The sequence below is a fragment of the Hoplias malabaricus genome, chromosome 16 (genome assembly GCF_029633855.1).
Source record: "Hoplias malabaricus isolate fHopMal1 chromosome 16, fHopMal1.hap1, whole genome shotgun sequence".
Classification (NCBI taxonomy): Eukaryota; Metazoa; Chordata; class Actinopteri; order Characiformes; family Erythrinidae; genus Hoplias; species Hoplias malabaricus.
In genome coordinates, this window is record NC_089815.1 from 3,709,714 (window position 1) to 3,730,629 (window position 20,916).

Below are 20,916 nucleotides of genomic sequence, written 5' to 3' on the forward strand. Positions count from 1 at the left end.
TTTACCAGACAGATTAAATCGTCGGATTCTTTTTATAATGCTCCTGACAGTAAGGTTAAGCCTCCAGAGACAGTTTGATCTCATTATCTATTAAAGTGTATTGATTCTTAGACCTGGCATGAAGTCCAAATCCGAACAAATGGTGGTAATTATTAATTTTTAAATTAATTTGGTGCCCTGGGAGCTTTGGGCTGAGTAGTAAAACGGTGAAGTTGTAAAAACATTTCAAGTGTTCATTAAATAAGCCTTGGTAAGCATCCAAGCTGTTTGTATAAGTGCTGTAAGTGTGTTTGATTTCCATGTTTGTTCTCTGTTGAGAGGAGAGGCTTGAGTTTAACGGGTCTTTTACACTCTGTGTCCGCTGAGCCGAGAGCCGTTTGCTGGTCCCCTCTCTAAAACAGTATTGAACAAGTGAATGGTCAGGGTCGGGAGGTGTCCTGATGGGGACGCTGTAGCCAACGCTGTCCACTCCTTCAGCTCAGTGCCTTTACAAACCAGTCCTTCACCCTCCACTAGATCAATAGAACACAGTCAGTAGAGGCCAAAGACCAAGTGGAGGGAGTGTGTGAGTTTGTGTAACACAGAGGGGAGCGAGTCAGGGGCCAGGCCTCTGCTCTTTTGTGTGTCGGCCTGTTTTTACTAAAGAGAGCTGGAGCACATGTAAATATAGGAGACAGATGGGAATTTAGCCATGGATTGCTTTTACATCCTCACAAGCGTTTCACACCTGGCTGCTGTGAGATCTTCCTATCGGAAAAAAATGTAAATCCATCAATCACTACATCGAGAAGGAGAAATTAAAAGTGACCATACAACAAAAATCTATCTATCTATCTATCTATCTATCTATCTATCTATATTCTTCTATCCTTCTATCTATTCTATCTATCCTTCTATCTATCTATCTATATTCTATCTATCCTTCTTTCTATTCTATCTATCCATCTTTCTATTCTATCTATCCTTCTATCTATTCTATCTATCCTTCTATCTATCTATTCTTCTATCTATCTTTCTATTCTTCTATCTATCTTTCTATTCTTCTATCTATCTATTCTTCTGTCTATCTTTCTATTCTATCTATTCTTCTATCTATCTATCTATTCTAACTATCCTTCTATCTATCTATCTATTCTGTCTATCTGTCTATCTATCTATCTGTCTATCTATCTGTCTATCTATCTTCTATCTATCTATCTGTCTATCTATCTGTCTATCTATCTATCTGTCTATCTATCTTCTATCTATCTATCTGTCTATCTATCTATCCATCTAACTCTATCTATCTATCCATCTATCTATCTATCTATTCTTCTAACTATCATTCTATTCTTCTATTTATCTTCTATCTATCTATCTCTATCTATCTATCTATTCTTCTATCTACCCTTCTATTCTTCTAACTATCTATCTATTCTATCTATCCTTCTATTCTTCTAACTATCTATCTTTCTATTCTTCTATCTTCTTCTATCTATCTATCTCTATCTATTCTTCTATCTATCTAACCTTCTATTCTTCTATCTATCTTCTTCTATCTATCTATCTTTCTTTCTATCTATCTTCTTCTATCTATCTATCTTTCTTTCTATCTATCTTCTTCTATCTATCTTCTTCTATCTATCTATTCCTCTATCTATATATATTTTTTCTTCAGGGTTCATCAGTCAGATAAGAGGTAGAGCAACACATTAAAATAAAATAAACAAGTTAAGAGTTAACCACATCCTCCAGCTCAGCCGAGTTCTGTCAAGGACCAGGCCGTTGTCACCCAACGTACCAAATAAACCTCTCATTTCTAATGGCAGCAGTTAGTGATAAATCCTGTCATTTACACAAGTGGATTCTCCAGTGTGTAGATTACAGCTGTGTTAAATTAGTGAAGTGGAGAGGAAAAATAAAGTAAGGAGGGAGTGAAGCATAAAAGGAGGGCTGTGAGATTTTTCTACTGACGTGTATTTAAGAAATGACATTTAGGCCCATGCAATATATTTCAATCTCTGCACCCGTTTGACACATCTGTGTGTTTTCGCTGCTGGAATCTGCCATTTAGCAAGCCCCCAGCTTATGGAAGTGCTTTGGAGCAGGAATAATTCTAAAATGCTAAAGTTTTTGGAAATTAGGACTATTCTAGGACTTCTTGTGGAGCTCTTCCAGTTCAGTAGCTTTTAGGAAAACATCCAGAAATACTGTCGCCACTTATTTTCTGACTCCAGTGATTGATGATGTTTTATAGCGTCAGAAACTTGCAGAAGAACATAATTGTCTTGAGAATAAAAATGATGTCCTGACTCTACGAGGTACGAGGTCCATGTCGTAAAGCTTCTCTTCAATGAGACCTTTCAGGATGAATCAAAAACCCGGAACAGCAGCCCCCATCATCTCCCCTTGAGAAGCTGTGGAGAGCTCAGAGCTCGCAGGCCGTTCAGGTGGAGCAGCACCCTCCAGCTGTTCCTCATCAAGGTTTTACATGTGTCTCTGTTCAAGGCTCTGAGCCACATGCTCCTTAAAGCCCTGTTGGAACTGGATTATGATTTTGGTGTCGGTGTGAAAATTCAGGCTGTGAGTTTTTGAAGAATTTATTTTGATATTTTTTTTCCATATAAATCAAGTACATTTCTTTCAGTTAGGATGCACCAATCCAATAATAGGTTCAGATAACTGTCATGATATTTTAAAAATGATCAGAATCAGGTATACTTACAGGAAAAACAATATGGAGCAAGACAAAGAGTCAGTTTTTAAGAGGCAGGAATACACCTTGAAGGGGAAGGTGAAGGTCGCCAATTCACCTACCAACGTGTGTTTTTGGACTGTGGGAGGAAACCAGAGCACCCGGAAGAAAACCCACGCAGACACAGGGAGAACACACCACACTCCTCACAGACAGTCACCCGGAAGAAAACCCACGCAGACACAGGGAGAACACACCACACTCCTCACAGACAGTCACCCGGAGGAAACCCACGCAGACACAGGGAGAACACACCACACTCCTCACAGACAGTCACCCGGAGGAAACCCACGCAGACACAGGGAGAACACACCACACTCCTCACAGACAGTCACCCGGAGGAAACCCACGCAGACACAGGGAGAACACACCACACTCCTCACAGACAGTCACCCGGAGGAAACCCACGCAGACACAGGGAGAACACATCACACTCCTCACAGACAGTCACCCGGAGGAAACCCACGCAGACACAGGGAGAACACACCACACTCCTCACAGACAGTCACCCGCAGGAAACCCACGCAGACACAGGGAGAACACACCACACTCCTCACAGACAGTCACCCGGAGGAAATCCACACAGACACAGAGAGAACACACCACACTCCTCACAGACAGTCACCCGGAGGAAACCCACGCAGACACAGAGAGAACACATCACACTCCTCACAGACAGTCACCCGGAGCGGGAATCGAACCCACAACCTCCAGGTCCCTGGAGCTGTGTGACTGCGACACCTACCTGCTGCACCACCATGCCGCCCGGCATGGAAAATAAAAATATATATATTAATTTGGATGAGCAACCCATGTCATTGGTCGAAGATGAATGCTCCGATCACCTGATTGAACACATGGAACCAAGGGACAATTTACCATCACAAACATTTTTTCCGAGACATCTCTGCCATCACTGGTATCGACCAATATGCAAAGTTTATGTATCGTGTCAGTATCAGAGCTGAAAAAGTTGGATCGGTGCATCCCTACATTCAATTAGAAAACATCCTCTGGTCAATGTTCTTTTGGAGGGTGGTGACACAGGCTTCTTTTGTTCCGTTCCACTGTGACCACAGTACAAACATTTCTCAGTGTTTTTAGATGGAATGAGCTCCAATTTGGGGTTAAAGTAAAGAACAGCCAGTGAGTTGCTTTGTACTGAGTGAAGGATGTGGTTAGTGTAGCGTCTCACACAGCACACTAGTGTTCAATTCCCAATTCAGGCAGGAACACCACTCTACACCAACAAGAGTCTTTGGGAAGACTTCTAACACTGCACTGGCCCACCACTGTATCTTCAGTGAAGCTTATAAGTCGCTCTGGATTAGAGCGTCTGCCAAACGCAGTATATGTTTATTAACGTGGTTGGAAGCCCAAGGAGCTCTGCTCAGGCTCTGCACAGCCCACAAGCTGAAACACTTCAGCAAACACCCGGGCCTTTACGCAAACATTGCAGCTTAGCCAAGCCAGGCTCAACCCCTCCACCATCATAAAAGAGCTTCTTCTGTTCACTCAGAGCTCGGGTTTCCAGGCTGTTGACACTGTGAATGTGTAGGTATTAGATTAATTATTAGAGTATATGATGAGACCCAGTTTTAATCTGTGATTATAATTGATTTTCATATTATTTATCGTAGACAGAGGAAGATAGTCAATGGCAAAGTATTTATCTGAAAAGTGCCATTTTAAAGCCTTAATTTTTGATAATTTAGTCCGTTTTTATCAGTGTAACTTGTTCCAGCTGTGGGCCCCACTCCATCCTCAAGGCTGAGACAGTTCGTAGGTCCTGGTTCTGAGCCGTGCTCCATTTCAGAGCGGTGTCTAAGGCCCCTGGAGGCTATGAAGGGCATCCCAGTGTGTGACGGATGAGGCAGAAGTGGCTATTTCTGCCCGTGAAGCCATCCATCACCACTGAAGGAGAGTGGAACACAATTCTGTTTTCTGTTTTTTCATTGGGAAGAATGACACCTTATGTATATAATATTTCACTTTTCATATTTCATTATTTTATTATGAGATTGTGTGAGATTATTCAAACTAGTTCTCAGCATTTACACTTTAATGTTTAATGTAACAGACAATGAATCACATGACTTCCTGAAACTGAGCTGTATCTGGAGTGAAACTAAAGTGTCACCCCCCCCCCCCCCCTCCCCCCTCACCCAACCTGTGCCCCAGCCTCACTGAGAGGATGGAGAGGCTAGTTAGCTATGACTAGCCAAAGTGCCACTCGGCAGCTGGCTTTATTTTTAGGCCAGGTTTTTTTTCTGTTTTTGTTGTTGTTGTTGTTTTCCACCTTGCTTTTTGTAAATGAGGCGTGTCCTCGTTCGGTTAACAGATGCAGCCAAAGAGTAATTCCTGTGTTCCTGACGCCTCCTCTGGGCCGGGACTAATCCCCACTGCCGCCTAGCAAGGGTTCCACAGGGCTAATATGAATGTAAGCAGGGGAGCACAGTGACAGCACCCACAGAACACACCCATTTAATGTATTGTTTTTTAATTATCACTCTCATTCATTCACCTGCGGTATCTCTCCTCCTCGCTCTCTCTTTGTCTACCTCTCTCTCTCTCTCCCACTTGCTGCCCCTCTGACAGCACTCCTTTTATCATCGAGCCAGTCTTAAAGATAATAAACTTTTGCTTAAAGGTAATTACTTAATCTGGACAAACTTGTGTGTTAAGCAGAGCTATTAAGAACAGGGGTGATAAATCAGTGTGTAGAGGGGGCTGGGTGATTACAGCACTGTGTAATCAGTCTTGGAGACCCTCGCAGTCCTAAGTACCCAAATTACACAAACAGCATGCTAACAACACGCTGCTGAGGCCAGGGCAGTGGAGGCCCTTCAGAGCCCAGTGCTCTGCTCTAACCCTCAATGCTGTGATGCATGGACCTTATTAGTGGCTGGCCCAGATGCAGCTGAAGGACGCTGATAACTGACCTTTTTCACCCACGGTTCCAAGCCCAAGACTGACCTTCTGTGCTTAGCTTGGACGGCCTGCCCACAACCTAGGCCTCAGTGTGAAATGTTGGGGCTTCGTAGTATGCAGTGACATACAATGCTATCATTTCTTCCAATGTACTGCGGTATATTTTGCACTATATTAAAAATTACAGAAAAAAACGTGGAAGTCTGGAGCTCCTACAGTTGTTGTGTTCTGCTTAAGTCAGTAAACAAGGGATGAAACAAGTCACTCCACTGCTTCTTATGTAGAGTGCAGACTCTTTATAGTTGCCCCATCCCCTCGCCCGAGTCTCTCCAATCACAGAGCTGGACACGAATTGAAGTGAGACCACATTAAATGGAGCGAAACGCACTAATGAGCACTAAGAAATAAGAGAACTGGATAAAAACGGAGAAGAAAGAACAAAACCAGAGCGAGGTCGGCCTCTCCCCTCGTTATTCACCGACGTACGCTCACGTCATGGTGAACAGCAAGTGGCTCATGATCATTTAAAGCCGCCGCTGAAACCAGCTGTTCTGAACAGGGCTATTTAGACAGGGAGAGAACGTTGCTACGTTGTTTGATCCTTGTGGTATTTTGACGAAAACATGTCACTAATTTTTCATTAAGACCCCAGAGCTGTGTTCACTTGAAGAAAATGGGGGAATGCATTAAACACCACATGTTGTATATATTTTTAATGTTTTTCTATTGCATCAAGAACCGAGAAATGGCAAGGCTCCATAGTGACTTGGAATAACTTCCCTTAGAGATAAAGAAGGTCAAGAAGGATTTCCCTGTGTAACACCATCGAGGCCTGAAACTCTTCATATCCCATTCCTGAAGAGATAATGGTGACCTAGTCCTGAGACCCAATGGAATAGAAATAAAACATCAGCCACGCTCCCAGTGAATATTGGCATTGTACTCTGAAACACAAACTACACGCTGAGCTTCTGATGCCGCCAGGGGCTCCGAGTCACCTCGCAGAACGCGTTGTAGGATGGGGCCCGATGGTCTGTAATAGTTGGCATGACGGTGATGTGTAGTTAGGCCTGTAGCCAGCTTGTTCCAGAGGAATTTCCTGTCTAATTTCCCCTCTGCTTCTCTGGGTAAGACAGAATGCTTTTTAATTACAGCGCCTTAGAGCGGCCTGCTCGGAGGATCATTACCATTATTGAGCACTTCCTATAAGATGGAACCACTTTAGCCTTTGAGATCCGTGGATTAGGCTTCGGCAAACACAACCGAGGACTGTTTGTGTGCCCTGAATATTCAAAGCTTGTTCACAACAGAACAAACCACTTGGCCTGAAGGGCTGCCTTATTATCTTATTTGAGGAGATTGTGGGCTTTATCTGTAGTCTGCTTAAGGAGACTCAGGACATGCTTGATCAGAGTGATTTCCTCATAGAGGTTGTTGCAGTGAGATTCACTCAGAGCCCTCTCCTGAAAACCTGAGAGCTGTTATAAAGCACCTGCTTGGGCTCCAGCAGAATCTAGACTAGTTTAAGTGATATCTGTCACTTGATGTTAGAAAAGGAATGCCCTCCATCACTCCAGGGAATGCAGTTATTTTGCTCTATAGTGACTCCAGATCTATACTCTTCCTCATGACTTAACTAATGTTGTGAACTTTAAACCGTAGTATCCAGCTAGGCTAAATGCCACAGTACAGACCGTGTTCCAGTTAACTGAGTCTCAAATCAAACACGTTTAGAAAATAAAGCCTCATATCTGTAGACTGAAGGGTCGCTAAACTCACAACTACGGTGGGCCACTGCGGGCTTGGGTTCCCCCCCACTCCCCAACACCGGTTGTTAGAGCAGAACATCACGAGTCAGTGAGCTCCCACAGCGCCCCCTGCCTGTGGCTCTCTTAAGTGCACATGAATGCACAGGTTCTGCATGTACTAAGCAAACACACACAGGTCAAATTTATGACATGTTCGCTGTGGTCAATTTCTGTTCTAATTCTGCAGTATACAGAATTACCATTACACCTCCCAACCCTAGTGTCTACAAGCTTTTAGGCTTGTCGTGTAGAACCCACGCTCTGTAGTGATGTCATTTGTTCAGTGGATCTTCAGAATGCAGGGGGAACATTTGCTTCACAGAATCTAGAACAAGATATCAAGGTTTTCAAAGCTTAAATACACAGTTATACATCTAGGAGAAAACCTACAGCACTCGATGGCAAAGAAGCAGTTCTCCTCCACAGAGCTGGTACCTCTAGACCTGGAAACAAACGTTAATGCTCCAAGAGTAATAGATAGTGAGAGTCTGAGCTGGGGAACCAGGTACGGGACCCCCGGAGGGACAGGGCTCTCGGCAGCAGGTAAACGCCCCTCTTGAACTCTCCAGAGCGCTCGCCTTTTGTTCTCCCGGTCGCTTCTGAACAATGGAGCTGTCCGTGTGATAGAAGAACCCAAGCCCTATGTGATAGAATAGCTTACCAAAGACCCTTCAATCTCTGCAGCCCCGGGACAGTCAGGCCTACCCCAGCCCTGGCTCTCCTCTGGGGGCGGAGCCTAGAAACCAGCCGCCTGACATGACAAATGTGACCACTGGAAATAACAGTGGTAATGCGGATAATTGAGGCAGCGCACTGATGTATGGCGGTGTGTGGAGCAATGTGCAGCTTTAATGACGCTGGGAAGGAGGAGTTTAAAGCTGTTTAATCTAAGCCTTTTTTCTTTTTTACGCTTTGGTCATGGAAAGAAATGGGTTTGGTTTGTTTACGTTGTAAATAATTGACAATATTTAGTTTTTGCTGTGACTTTGTACAGAGTCTGCCTTTTGAAAACCTGTAGTTTAGATTCCTTTTTCACATTGCCTTATTTCTAATGATCTGACTGTTTTAAAATCACCACTTTGGGACACATGAAATTATGTATTTTTTACTTTGAAAGGAAATTTCAGGTTTGTTTGTTTGTTTGTTTGTTTTGGGGGTTGGGGGGGGGGGGGGGGTTGTTCCAGAGCCTGCCCAAAATCACTGGGTGAAACGCAGGAACACAGTCCATTGCAGGGCATCAAACTCTCACCCAGAAACTTAAAGTGACCCTAAATGGACAATCTCAGACAGCCATACAAAAAAAGTGTGCATTTTTGTATTGTTGGAGAAAACCCATGCAGACACTGGGAAAACACTGTTGAGGACTGCACCCAGGACCCTGGGTTTGTGTGGTAGTGACACTACCTGTAGCGCCACTGTGCATCCAATGAACAAGAAATCATGCCGTGATATTTGCAGAAAAATATCTTTAATGGGCGTGTTTTACTGTTTTCACGTAAGTAATAAAATGGTAAGTTCATTTGGCCAAGTTTGTGCAGCATGGACTCAATTAGTATTCAGAACGCTGCGTGACTTCAGGGCAAGAGAATTTGAGCCGGACGCCGTTCTCCGCTCTGTGTCATGTTTTTGCTGACCCAGTTCCCCACACTCTTTGTTTTTGGGCCTTCCTCGAGTCTCCCCCCATTAGCCCCTCGAATAACTCACACATAGCATTAGTTAAGGGACATTAACTGGGGCCAGGAGCTGAATGAAGCTGTTTTCGCCTGCGTCCGTTCAACAGCACTATTATAGTCCTTGCAGAGTGTAAGGGGTGAAAAATATCCCTCTTACCCTTTTCATAGAGGGTCCCAGCAATTTGGGCCTGCATTCAATCAAATGAGCTTCATTGTCTGGCGCAGGGCTGCAGATGCTGGAGTTGTGTGAAATGCCGGAGCTTTAATGGGACACTTTTCCGCTGAAAGGTCAGATTTGAGAGCTCCCGTACAAGTGCCCGGCTCGGCTCGAGAGGGGGGTTACATCTCACCAGGTTGTTCCTCATGTTTTTCAGCAGCTGCACAGCATTATTGTTGTGCTTTTCTGCACGTCAAGTGTGTTTTATGGTGTTTTCACATCAATTAAAGCCGACCCAGGGCATTTTCCATGACAAATGCAGTAAAGAGGGAGGATGACTTAATCGAGTCACGCATGGGGCCTGCAGCTCCAGGGCCCAGTGCTGGGGTTTGGGGTTTTTGTCCTTGTTTGAGGGCTATTAAGCTGTGGGTAATTGAGCCTGCTTGTAATGATGGGAGATAATCTCAAACGTTTTGATGCTTTTGGAACTCTTGAATAAACCTGTTATTCTGTAACATCTGACTTAAATCTGACCTGTAACATCTGACTTAAAATGGCTGCCTTATCATATGAATTTGAAACATTTAAGGAGAGAGAGACAGAGAGAGAGAGACAGACAGACAGAGAGAGAGAGAGAGAGAGCATCATACTGTCGTATGGGACAAGCCATGAAGTAAAGTGGGGAAGAAAGAGAGAGAGAAGGATGGATGAGGCCAGAGTGCTGACTCACAGCCCTGCAGAGCATGTGGGGGCCCCAGGAGACCCTCGGTGGGCACCTCAGGTAAAGATAATGATCCGTGCCCCTGACCCCTTGCCCCTGTGGGGGTCTGTTTCTCTCTCTCTTTCTCTATCTCTCCTGCTGCAGAGCGTGACGCCTCAAGAATTTTAATCCAGTCCAGAAACACTTACACCTCTCCTCTCTTCTCCTCCAGAGAGACATGCGTAGCAGCTCTTTACAATTAGCCCCAAACCCCAAAGTCCTATAAGCTCTTATGGTGTCCATTATTGTGATATTCACATTACAATGTTGAAGAGGTGTAGATTAAGCGTTGGCCTTTATGGCCCTATATACCCTTCTGCTGTAGTCATTATAAAAACGTATACTACACTACAGGATACTTCACTGTCCTGTAACATGGACAATACAGCATCTCTCATTGTTACTCTGGGCTAAGCACTGCTGAAACTGCACCATGTAACTTTTAGAGGAGGGTAGGACACCATATCCTCTCCCTCCCTGTACCCATTGATTTCAGTACAGTCTGTACCAGGGGGAACCCCAGGAGCATAAAAACCTCAAATCGTACCTTTAAAAATGTAGGTTAGACACTGAAAGGAACATGTAAATATGAGGCTCAATGATCCAATCATGTGATCCCATTAAGCTGTTAAGGGGAGTAACTGGATTTAATTGAAAAATGGTTATTAAAGGTTCTTTCAAAGCTGTGTTCACACCAAAGGTAGATATGGGTCAGATGATAATTATGATCAAAGATATAGGATATGAAATGGTACATGTCAGGAAGCTGAGGTTACCTGTAGAGCATTTCTATTGGTCGATCCATGTTGACTTTTGTTTGCACACAGTGTGAAGGTCAGCTACTGTGTTTAAACAAAGAACTGTGAAACTGACCAGAAGATTCAGCTTATGATGTTGATAGGGACTTGAGAGTAGAAGAGCCATGTTAATGTTCTCAAAAAGAAAGGGGGAAAAAAAGACTGGAGACTTACTGGAAGAGAGAGAGATGCTAATTAGAAACAAAGCTCTGTAAAGAATTTAAGACCTCGAAAGCACCACTCACAGCCCCCCAAAAAATAAAACAAACTCGCCTGCGCAAAAAGATCAACTGCGGTTTCTCGTTATCACAACAGCTAACGAAGGCCGCTCGGGTTTAATGGGCTATCCCGAGCCAGGAGAGGTTTTATTACAGGAAAACGTCCATTTTGATCCGCTTTCGTTCCAAATAAAAAAGCCTCACAAAAGGAGCCGTAATGAAGAAAGTGCCCGGCCGATAGAAACGGGGTCGACTAAACGCAACAGCTTTGCTTTGGTATAAAATTCACCAAGGACGGCACACACTCCTTATTAATGAGTCTGTATTCTGTTTCAAAGCCATCACAGAAGGGTTTTTTCTGTAACCAGCTCCTGTGAACATTTTGTAATTCGCACGTTCCACAAGAAAACCACCTCGAGCTCATAAACCAAACACACACACATCTCATTCCACTGAAGAAATTGATTGGAACTTTGTTTTGGGGACCACTGTGTTGTAGCTTATTGAGCCTGTGTGCACTGAGGGTTAATAATCTTGAATCTTGAAGGTTTTGAAACTGTATTTAAAACACACTTCTGTGTCGTCACATCACAAATTTAACTTAAGTACAGAATTATGCGCACCCTGGTGTTTCTACACAAAATGAGCGCATCACTTTGTACATCACAGTTTATGACCTTCCGTTTTGAAAGCGTATGTGAATAAATAGCACAGAATGTAATCCTTTACATGTAAAGGTACAGGTTAAGGTATGAGTTAGGGGTAGGTTTAGGCTGGTAGACGTTATGGTAAATGTTAGAGTGCCTTGAAACCATGGAAACCAGTGTGTGTAAAGCCACAAGGTGGAGAGTTAGTGGGAGAGTTCCCATGTCAGACTTTGGCACCTGTGCAATGCATGGGATACTCCGGGACATTAGTTCCTCTGTTCACACATGTGCTCACTCGGACTTCACCAGGAGATTTTAGTAGATCACTAGCGGGTACACTTCTGGGTTACCATGCATGTGTCCGAGGGGCTTTAGTGTTTATTTTGGGGATACAGATATGAGCCCCACTCGTTCTGCATGTGTGTGGGTGTGTATTAGGGCGATCCAGTTATGATCCTGACTGGCTCTCTGTGTGTGTGTGTGCTGGAGCTGGTCAGAGGAAGGCTTCTCCCCGGGCTGTCAGCTCCGCTTTGCGTCCAGGCCGAGTTTCTCCTTGATAGCGTCCATCATTCGCTGTAGTTCAAAGAGCCTCTAGCTGCAGGTCTTTGTCAAAAGCCCAGTTGGATATCTTTTATGTTTGAGATGTAGGATTTCTTAGGATGACTTTGATTATTTATTTATTCCACTTCTCTTGTGTGATAGTGCCAATATTTTACACGAAACTGCTCGGGCCTGTTCTGAGACTCATCTGACTTATTGTAGAGCTTTTGGCTTTGAAATGTTTTTTTTTTTTTTTTTTTTTTTTTTTGAAAAGTCTGGCTCTTTTTTTATATTATTTTTTGAAGTTTAACTTTTTTTTTCTCCCCACTCTCCCTCGCCCTTTCTGTCTCTCTCTCTCTCTCTCTCTCTCTCTCTCTCTCTGCTCCGCAGGCCCTCACCACATCTTCCCAACTTTCCACACGCCGATCCCCATTGACATGCGTCACCACGAGGGCCGATACCACTACGAACCCCATGCCCTTCATGCCTTACACGGGTGAGTCCTACGGCTGTCGGGAACTGCACCTCATTCAAAACAAGCCAGGGCTGAAACATGGATTTTTTATTTATTAGGCCCTCTTTCATAACAGACATTTCAAGATGCTTCAAATAATATAAATCACAAATAAAATATCTGTTAAAATATATATAAAAAAGTTTGAAGTGAAGTCCTCAGGGCCATTAAAATATATACAATTTAGCCACTGCTTTTGAATCTTTTGGCAAGACGCCATGATGCATTTGATTCCTGACATCCATGAACAACACAACATTTAATCAGACTCTCTACATCTTCCACACCGCTGACAATTATGGCCGTGACGAATCCAAAATGGTGTGCGATGTAATTTCCGTGTTTGCCGATTGAACTCAGGGAGTGAATGGTACGTTGTTTGTTGGGTTTGTTGTTTGGTAAAGCCCAAGAATCCTGACAGGGTGATTACAGACACTGAGCAGATTCAGCTTGATTTCGCCTTTGGAACGTTCAGCGTGTGGCTTTTATTTTTTCCTCAAACCAGGAGTATGTTTTCCCAAAACGAAGGCCGGCATTTTTCCCTGTCCCCTGCCGGGTGTGATTTCCCAAACACAAGCCAGTAACATATCAGAGACAGATGAGGGCTTTGAGGTCCTGTCAGCGAAGCAGAATGTTGTTAGCGTTTCTCCTTAGATCCCCTTTACCATGAGTCGGCTGGACACACTCATACATTTGGCATCAAGTTATCACCGAGATGCTGTTTCTACATTCTCAGAAAAAAACTGTCAATGAGATGAGACCTTTCATGTGACTGGGGTGGTTGCTCTCTCGACGGTACGTCTTCGGTTCCTTTGGTTTGGGAACATGATTCGCCCATTTGTGAAAGGCTTTGTTTTTCTATTCACAACAATTCTATTATGAAAAACTTCAGGGTTCACAGTTGGGTTTGAAGACCACTGAGACTATCTTTGTTATCTATTTTTGGTGAACGAATAGACAACACAATACACCTTCATATTTCAGGTGTGTACCTTAATCCTCTTTGGGTGCACCCTGGCGTCCTACGTCAGTGCGGTAATGTAGGGTAACCTCCAGACCTGTGCACATGTATGCGTCCCATATGGACTTTGAAATGGGGGCTGGGGGCTTGGGGCTTGTGCAAAGGCTGAACGTAAAGTGGGACAAACTTGTGGCCGAACTTGTTTCGTAGTTCCACTTTGTTCTTGTTTTTTTTTTTTTTTGTTTTGTTTTAATGATTATTACTGCAACTTTCAATCCAAGCTTGTGCGAGTTGAAATGGGGTCTGCTGGCTCCGAGCTAGGCTTTATCTCAGGGAAAGGGCCGAATAAATCAATAGAATTCGGGAAGTTGTGTTCTTACATTTTAAATTCACAGATTTTGATGGTGATGCATACGGTGTGCCTGGTAGCCGCCACCACATTCATCATTACACAGTGGCGAGTATAGGGTGGGGAGTGGGGGTGCTGCTGTCTTACTGCACGGCCACCTTGATTAATGTGATTTGATCTTGACAGTGCACCCCTAATTCATCAAGACCTTGATCTAGCTGTCTTTCCCTCTGCCTGTGCCAAATTCATCTAATTACAGGGCCGTTGTGCAGCAAATTAAGCGCGGTGTCGCTCGTGGCGAGGCGAGGCACTTTGTTACAGTGTGTCAGAGGCCAGCGCTCTGATTGTCGAACATGACATCTCCGTACAGTGCGCTTTATCATTGTTTGCATATACCATAATGAGGGCGCTGGTTATTTTGTCAGAGCTGTCAGCTGATGCCGAGCTCCGGGAGGAAACTTCCCGTTCGGGGGCTTTGCTTTTTCCCCGACTCTCTCCTGTCTCTCCGACTGGCTTCGTTGACAGCGGATGGGCGATTCATCTGTGGAGCTGAGCAGTGCACTGTGGGAATTCTCACAGCGGAGACGGAGAGGGCCGGGGGCTACGGAACAAGCCACCCACTCGTCTCTATCGCTGACACATACACACTTTCCCTGCTCTCCACACCCCTCAGTGTCACAACACAGCCGCAACTAAAGACATCACTTTGAGCCGAGGAAGGAAATGCAGCGTGATGCCTGACAGAGCGCTCACTGTTTTGATTCGAGGTCTGCAGTGAACTTGTGTCAAATGTGGCCCACCAAGCAGTCAAGCAATTTAACGTAATAGTGTTTGGCATCTGAATGGTTCTTTAGAGTTGAACTGGTGCGATATTTAGTGTAATAATTGAACCAGTACTAACACCTTCACACACGTTAACACAGTCTTTATCAAACCTCTGAGACCTGCTCTGGTCAAAATACCACAAGGATCCAAACTGTCTATCCAAACAGCCATGTTCAGAATGACCAGCGCCTGTTCCTTTAAAAGAGAATGAGTTACAGCTCACCTCAGGTGCGAGGAGCTTTCTCACTTGGTTCTCTTTCTTCTCTGTTTTGTTTTTTCTCCATATCTACACAGTACTTTTATTTAATTGCGCCTGTTGTGTCTGTTTTGCACCATTTGACCTCGTCTTTGTGCTGTGCTTGGAGACCGACACTGACGAAGGGCGGTGACAATTCTAAAGTGTCTGCACCAAACCAGAACCACTCATGTTATCCCCTTCTTTCTGATTTAGGAAGCCCACAAAAAACTCACAGGGTGGTCTTGTTTCACAGTTTGCGGGTTGGTGGGCTCCAGACACACGAATGAATGCATTCATGAATGTTTTGTTTTGTTTTTACAGTATATCCCCTTTAAAACAGGTTTATAAAAGCGGACTGTCACTTAAACACAGACGTTTTATATAATAATAATAATAAATAATATAAACACTTCCTGTACTTACAGGAGTTACAGATACTATGTTACTACTAATAGACCTTCGTGTGAGCTGCAGACAGGAGCTGGAATGAAGCGTTTAAGGGGATGCTCCACACGGGTCATCGGCTTTGCAGAGAAGACGAGTCTGAGCAGAGTCTGATTGGACACTATTCACTTATCTCTTCAGAGCGGTGAAAAAGAACCATAGTCCTCTGTCAGTCAAAGATATTTACAGAACCGCTGTTAACCACATTGAAATAACATCATCATCCCAGCATCAACGTTCCCAAACAAAAGTCGATATACAGGTCATCAGTATCTCACCTGTTCAGAGTCCTGAGTATTTTACACAGAAGGTGGATGACCTACAGCAGTACAGCCGGCTTCCTGGAGGCCTGTGGAGGAAAATGTGATTCATCTAAATCAGAGGAGCCCCAAGGCACAGACAAGTCTTTGTCACACTGCAGTCACACACACACACACTCACACAGCATATATTTTTTCACGGTAGAAGACCTGTTCCCTTGACGTTTGACCAGGGATCACAGAGGATTTTTCATATGGCTGTACCAGTGCCGTGTAAAATGTTCATGCATATGATTTAGGATGTCAACACACACAAACACACATGCACACACTTACTCTCTGAAACGCATGCCCATGCACATATGGATACAAACACCCTGCAGGCAGTCCGATATGTGCATCCACGCGCCCACAATTTCAAAGCCAGCCTGGCCCACACCCACGCCGTGACACAATAGCCCCCAATGGATGCCTGTGACCCCCGCAGAGCTTGTGAATGGGCATCAAGGCCCAGGCACCAGCCTCCATTACCCTGAGTGGCCAGACAATGGGCATGAGCGGGCACCTGACCGCCTGGCACACGCCAAAACAGGTGCGCTGACCATCTGCTGGGCAGAAAAGCTAGCACTCACAACAATGTGCCCCTCACAGGAGCCTGGCACCTCTGCCTGTCCTCGACAATAGCCTGGCATCTCCCCACCCTCAAGAGTGAGAGCATGAATAGGGAAACAAGCCGGTTTTGAGGCTACGTTGTCATTACATACAGCAGCATTATGGCAGGGATTGTATGCTGAATGTCCAAAATGAAGCTGTTTGTCCACGGTGTAATTGCAGCTGCTTCTCTTATTGCTCTCAGGAGGAAGTATCAGATATTAGGTAATGTGACCTACCCAAAAATGCAGCTACCAAATCGCATTTAAAAACACCGAACACATTCCACAGCCTCTCAGTGAAGATACTAGTCCACGCTCCTAAGCTAAGGCTTGTTCTGTTCATTGGCCACTTGCTGAACCAAACCGCAGGCCTCTAAGCTTCAGATGGCTTGGCCTGGTGCATTGTGGGAGCCTTAAGCCATAACTCCTGCTGGAGGTGAGAAATCAGGGGTTCCTGAGGTCCCACATTCCCCTGGTACATTGTTCAGCTTTGTGCACATGAACCATCCACTCTTGTATTGAAGACCACTTATATACTTCCAATGCAGAATGTATGCAGTACCCTAGACAAGTGCCCTGTGCGGTTGTGAGCGTTTATACTTGTGTGTTCACTCTGCAATTACACCGCCAAAGCAATATACATACTTCCCATACCTCGTAGCATGCCTCGTCTGTATTGTTCCCTTGTTCCAGCTTGTTCCATGACATCCAAACCAGTGTCTGAGTAAATCTCTTGCCATGATGGTGCTGCTGTCTTCAGTCTCTGTAGCGTGGAGAAGAGGGGTTCATGTTGCTGGACCTGCACTGACGCAATACATAGTTAGGAAGCAGTAGGAAGCATCAGGCTACAACATGTGGTTCATGGCTACGTGGAACCTACACATTGCAGAACGCAGAAGCATAAATTGACCTTATGTGAGAAAACAGGATAAAACAAGTCATTCTAATACTTCAGAATTGTCCCACCCCCTCATCTCAGTCCGTCCAATCACAGCGATGGACCCACCTTCATATGCGAGTGCACAGATGAGGTTAAACAGAGCACAAACAAATGCGAATAAAGAGAAAACAAGCAAAAACTACTAAAAGCCAGAACTTCTGCTCCTCGCTCGTCACTCCTGAGTGCTCGGTTTGGGTGAACAGCCGCTCATTATCATGAATTCTGCTGTGGTACTTGATCCTTGTGGTATTTTGAACAAAGCAGTTCACAGATGTTTCATTAAGACCCCAGTGCTGTGTTCACTTGTGGAAAAGTGGTGTAACATGACCCCTTTGAGCTAAGTAGATGGGACAACAAAACCAGGGCCGGAGGAGCCAACTCAAACAACAAGAGGAAAGAGAAGCTCTCCAAGGGCTAGTGCATGCTTTAGGATTTATCTGTTTGTCTGTTCACAGCACTTTCTATTTGAAATGTGGCTTTGTTATGGTCAGTTTTATGTGAAGTGTGTTGGACAGTGAATTCACCCTGAGACTACCTGTGATAAACCCATCCGGCCTGTATCCACGCTGTGTGCTTCTTACTGGGAGTGAAGCTGAAGTGAAATCATCATATTTCAGATATTTATTTGCTTTGGTGTGGCTAGAGTTGGAAAGATTTTTGTTTATTCAGTGACATCACATGCAATAATTCAAAACACTTCAGGAAATGCCTCTCACACACAGACTCATGGGTTCAGCTGTCATTCTCCAGTATTAAAAAATCATGCGATTGAGTTGTTAAACCAGGGTGGAAAATATAGCAAGCGCTAATTATTTACTGGCTGTTTACCAGTTTAATAAAGTGTAATGATGTCAGTCAGTGGAAAACATTAACAGAAGGGTTTAGTTCATCAATACTGTGTCAAAACAGGTTCCATAAATCTAGATGAATTCCAGACTAGGAGTTGAATGTCATCATTCTATAACGGTAACGTGAGGTCACTGAGACGACAGGCATTCGATGTGGATCCAGAGCCTCCTCCTAGTCGGGGTTGCAAAGAGATTAAATGGCCCGCAGGACATAAAGCAGCCTGTGGAAAGTCTGGGAGGGGGGTTGGCCTTGAATTAGTACGGGATCAAAAATTTGCAGATAAGATCACCCTAAACCCAGGTCTGTTAGATCAGAGTCATATGGAAGACTTTAAGTTAGTGTAGATGAGTGGTCTGGCAATGACGCCAGGCTGTGTGACTTTGGTGGAAGGGGCCGCCTGGATTCTCTCGACCCAGAACAGTGGAGTCTTTATGGGCCCCGAGTGTCTCCAACGGACCCAGACAGATTCTGGGGCAGATCAACAGAAAGTGAGTGTGTTCAGGTCGATCTCAGAGAAATGCAGTAAGAAAGAATCAAGCTGTGAGCCGTTTGCCATTAAATGTTGGAATTTTTAACATGCTTCTAAATGTCAACTCCTAATAACCTGGAGCATCTTTAGTTGTTGTTTTTTTTATTTAAAAAAAAATAAGGCTGCACTCTGTATTTCCCTCACTAACTGTTTCGTGCCTCCACTTTAAAGGCAGCTGTGCTGAATCTATGCAAAATCTACAGCTAGTTTTTGTCCTTCCTTCAAAAGGTGGTCTTGAAGAAAGCCTCGCGCATTAGTCCTGTCAGTCGCACCTCGGGTCGGACCACTCCGCCGTCTGCTTTCTGCCGCGCGCTCTGAAAAGCTAATAAAACGAGCGGGGAAGACATGCAGGCCTAAACGGAGCCGTTTCTTTCAACCCAAATAAATGTCCCACTGATTCTTTGTGTGGTCTGGGAATCATCAAAACGGAGCGGTGGGGCTGAAAATCAACCGTGTCTAAAGAAAGAAATGGGAGTAAAAAAGGAAAGAATGAGCCAAGCGACCATGATCCCTAGCTGCTGAGATCCTTAACTACAGTGCAGTCATTTCCTTCCTTGGGGGGGCTGGGGGTTTTTTAGAAAGTGCGGGGGGGGGACTTAGCTGCGAAGCATCTGCTTTGTGTAATAAAGTCAGGCATTATCTCACTGTGCTTTATACCCCTAAAGCACTTACGCTTTTGTTGAGCCTAAGACCAGGTTTCAACCTTAACCTAACGTCCCCCAAAAAAGACATTATGACAAACATAATAGAATTCAATCAGTTATGCCAAGGGGGCTTTCTCAGTGGTTGTTAGCAGTGCCCAGTCTGGCTGATAAAGGGAAACCGTAACCAGATCCTCAGGCAGCTTGGCTGGTCGTGCTGGATATTTTGCTGTCTAGCGCCCACAGGAGGGTGAACCCTCTGTCAGGCAAACTGCTGCAACTTTGTTCCAACTTACAGATAAACACCTAATCCTGTGTCCCAACTGCATAAGCCTTTTTCATGGAGAGTTAGACATGTGTGTCACATTGTCGTCGACTTGATAATGGCCAACTCCCGCCAAGTACTGTTTTTTTTTTTCTTGTGTAGGGGGGGGGTTGGGGTTGTACAACGCAGTGGAACCTTCACCAGTCCAGTGCATGATTTAAACACCCCATGCTTAGGTGTACAAATGCTTGCTTTTTTTTAGTTGTAATTCGCTCAATTTGCTCTTGTTTCATAACACTGTAAAAAATGTCTGTGAATTTTAGGGTGGAAAACTGTAAAACCATGACAGTAAATGACTGTAAACTCTAAAAAGGTTGAAAACAGTCTCTGTTAACAGTGAAATACCGTAAATACTTTTATCAGCCAAAATACAGTTTTTTACTTCTCTTTACTGTAAAATAAACATTATTTCACTGTTAAACGCACAAACCATTAGGGACGGTACAAGTGTCCAAGGACTGGGAGGAGCTGAGACTCATTAGGGAGCTCCCAGCATGCTTTGCTTCTCCATATTTTCTGTGATTTTCAGAGTTTTTTGAGACTTACTGATTGTGGGTGGCGTTGGGGTGATCACTGCGTGTGTTTGTGTTTCTGTGCATGTTACGTCGAGACGTGTGCTGGTCAGGAAAGTTCACCATCAGCCTGTGTTTCACGTGTGGCGCCCAGATACCCAACATTTCTTTAGTCCTTTCAGCAATATCTCCTTTTAAGGGCTGAATACAGGATGCAGTTTGGCTTTATCTAAATACGGCTATATCTCAGCCTCCTTTGTCTAATTTGTCACACAATTTACACGTTAAATTTATAGCAAAACAATGTTTCTCTGTGAGGAGTTGGTGTGTTCTCCCCGTGTCTGCGTGGGTTTCCTCCGGGTGACTGTCTGTGAGGAGTGTGGTGTATTCTCCCTGTGTCTGCGTGGGTTTCCTCTGGGTGCTCCGGTTTCCTCCCACAGTCCAAAAACACACATTGGTAGGTGGATTGGCGACTCAAAAGTGTCCGTAGGTGTGAGTGTGTGAGTGAATGAGTGTGTGCGTCTGTGTTGCCCAGTGAAGGACTGGCGCCCCCTCCAGGGTGTATTCCCGCCTTGCGCCCAATGATTCCAGGTAGGCTCTGGACCCACCGT

At 44.5% G+C, this 20,916-nt stretch overlaps 1 protein-coding gene across 4 annotated transcripts in view; it reads left to right on the plus strand.

Moving 5' to 3' along the window:
- The window catches only part of gli2b (GLI family zinc finger 2b), an 88,199-nt gene that overhangs the window by 38,771 nt on the left and 28,512 nt on the right, over positions 1 to 20,916 (plus strand). For all 4 annotated transcript variants that reach the window (XM_066647315.1, XM_066647314.1, XM_066647316.1 and 1 more), the window contains one exon: positions 12,656 to 12,761. In XM_066647315.1, coding sequence (XP_066503412.1) covers positions 12,656 to 12,761 — 106 coding nt within the window. The remainder of the gene's footprint in view (positions 1 to 12,655; positions 12,762 to 20,916) is intronic.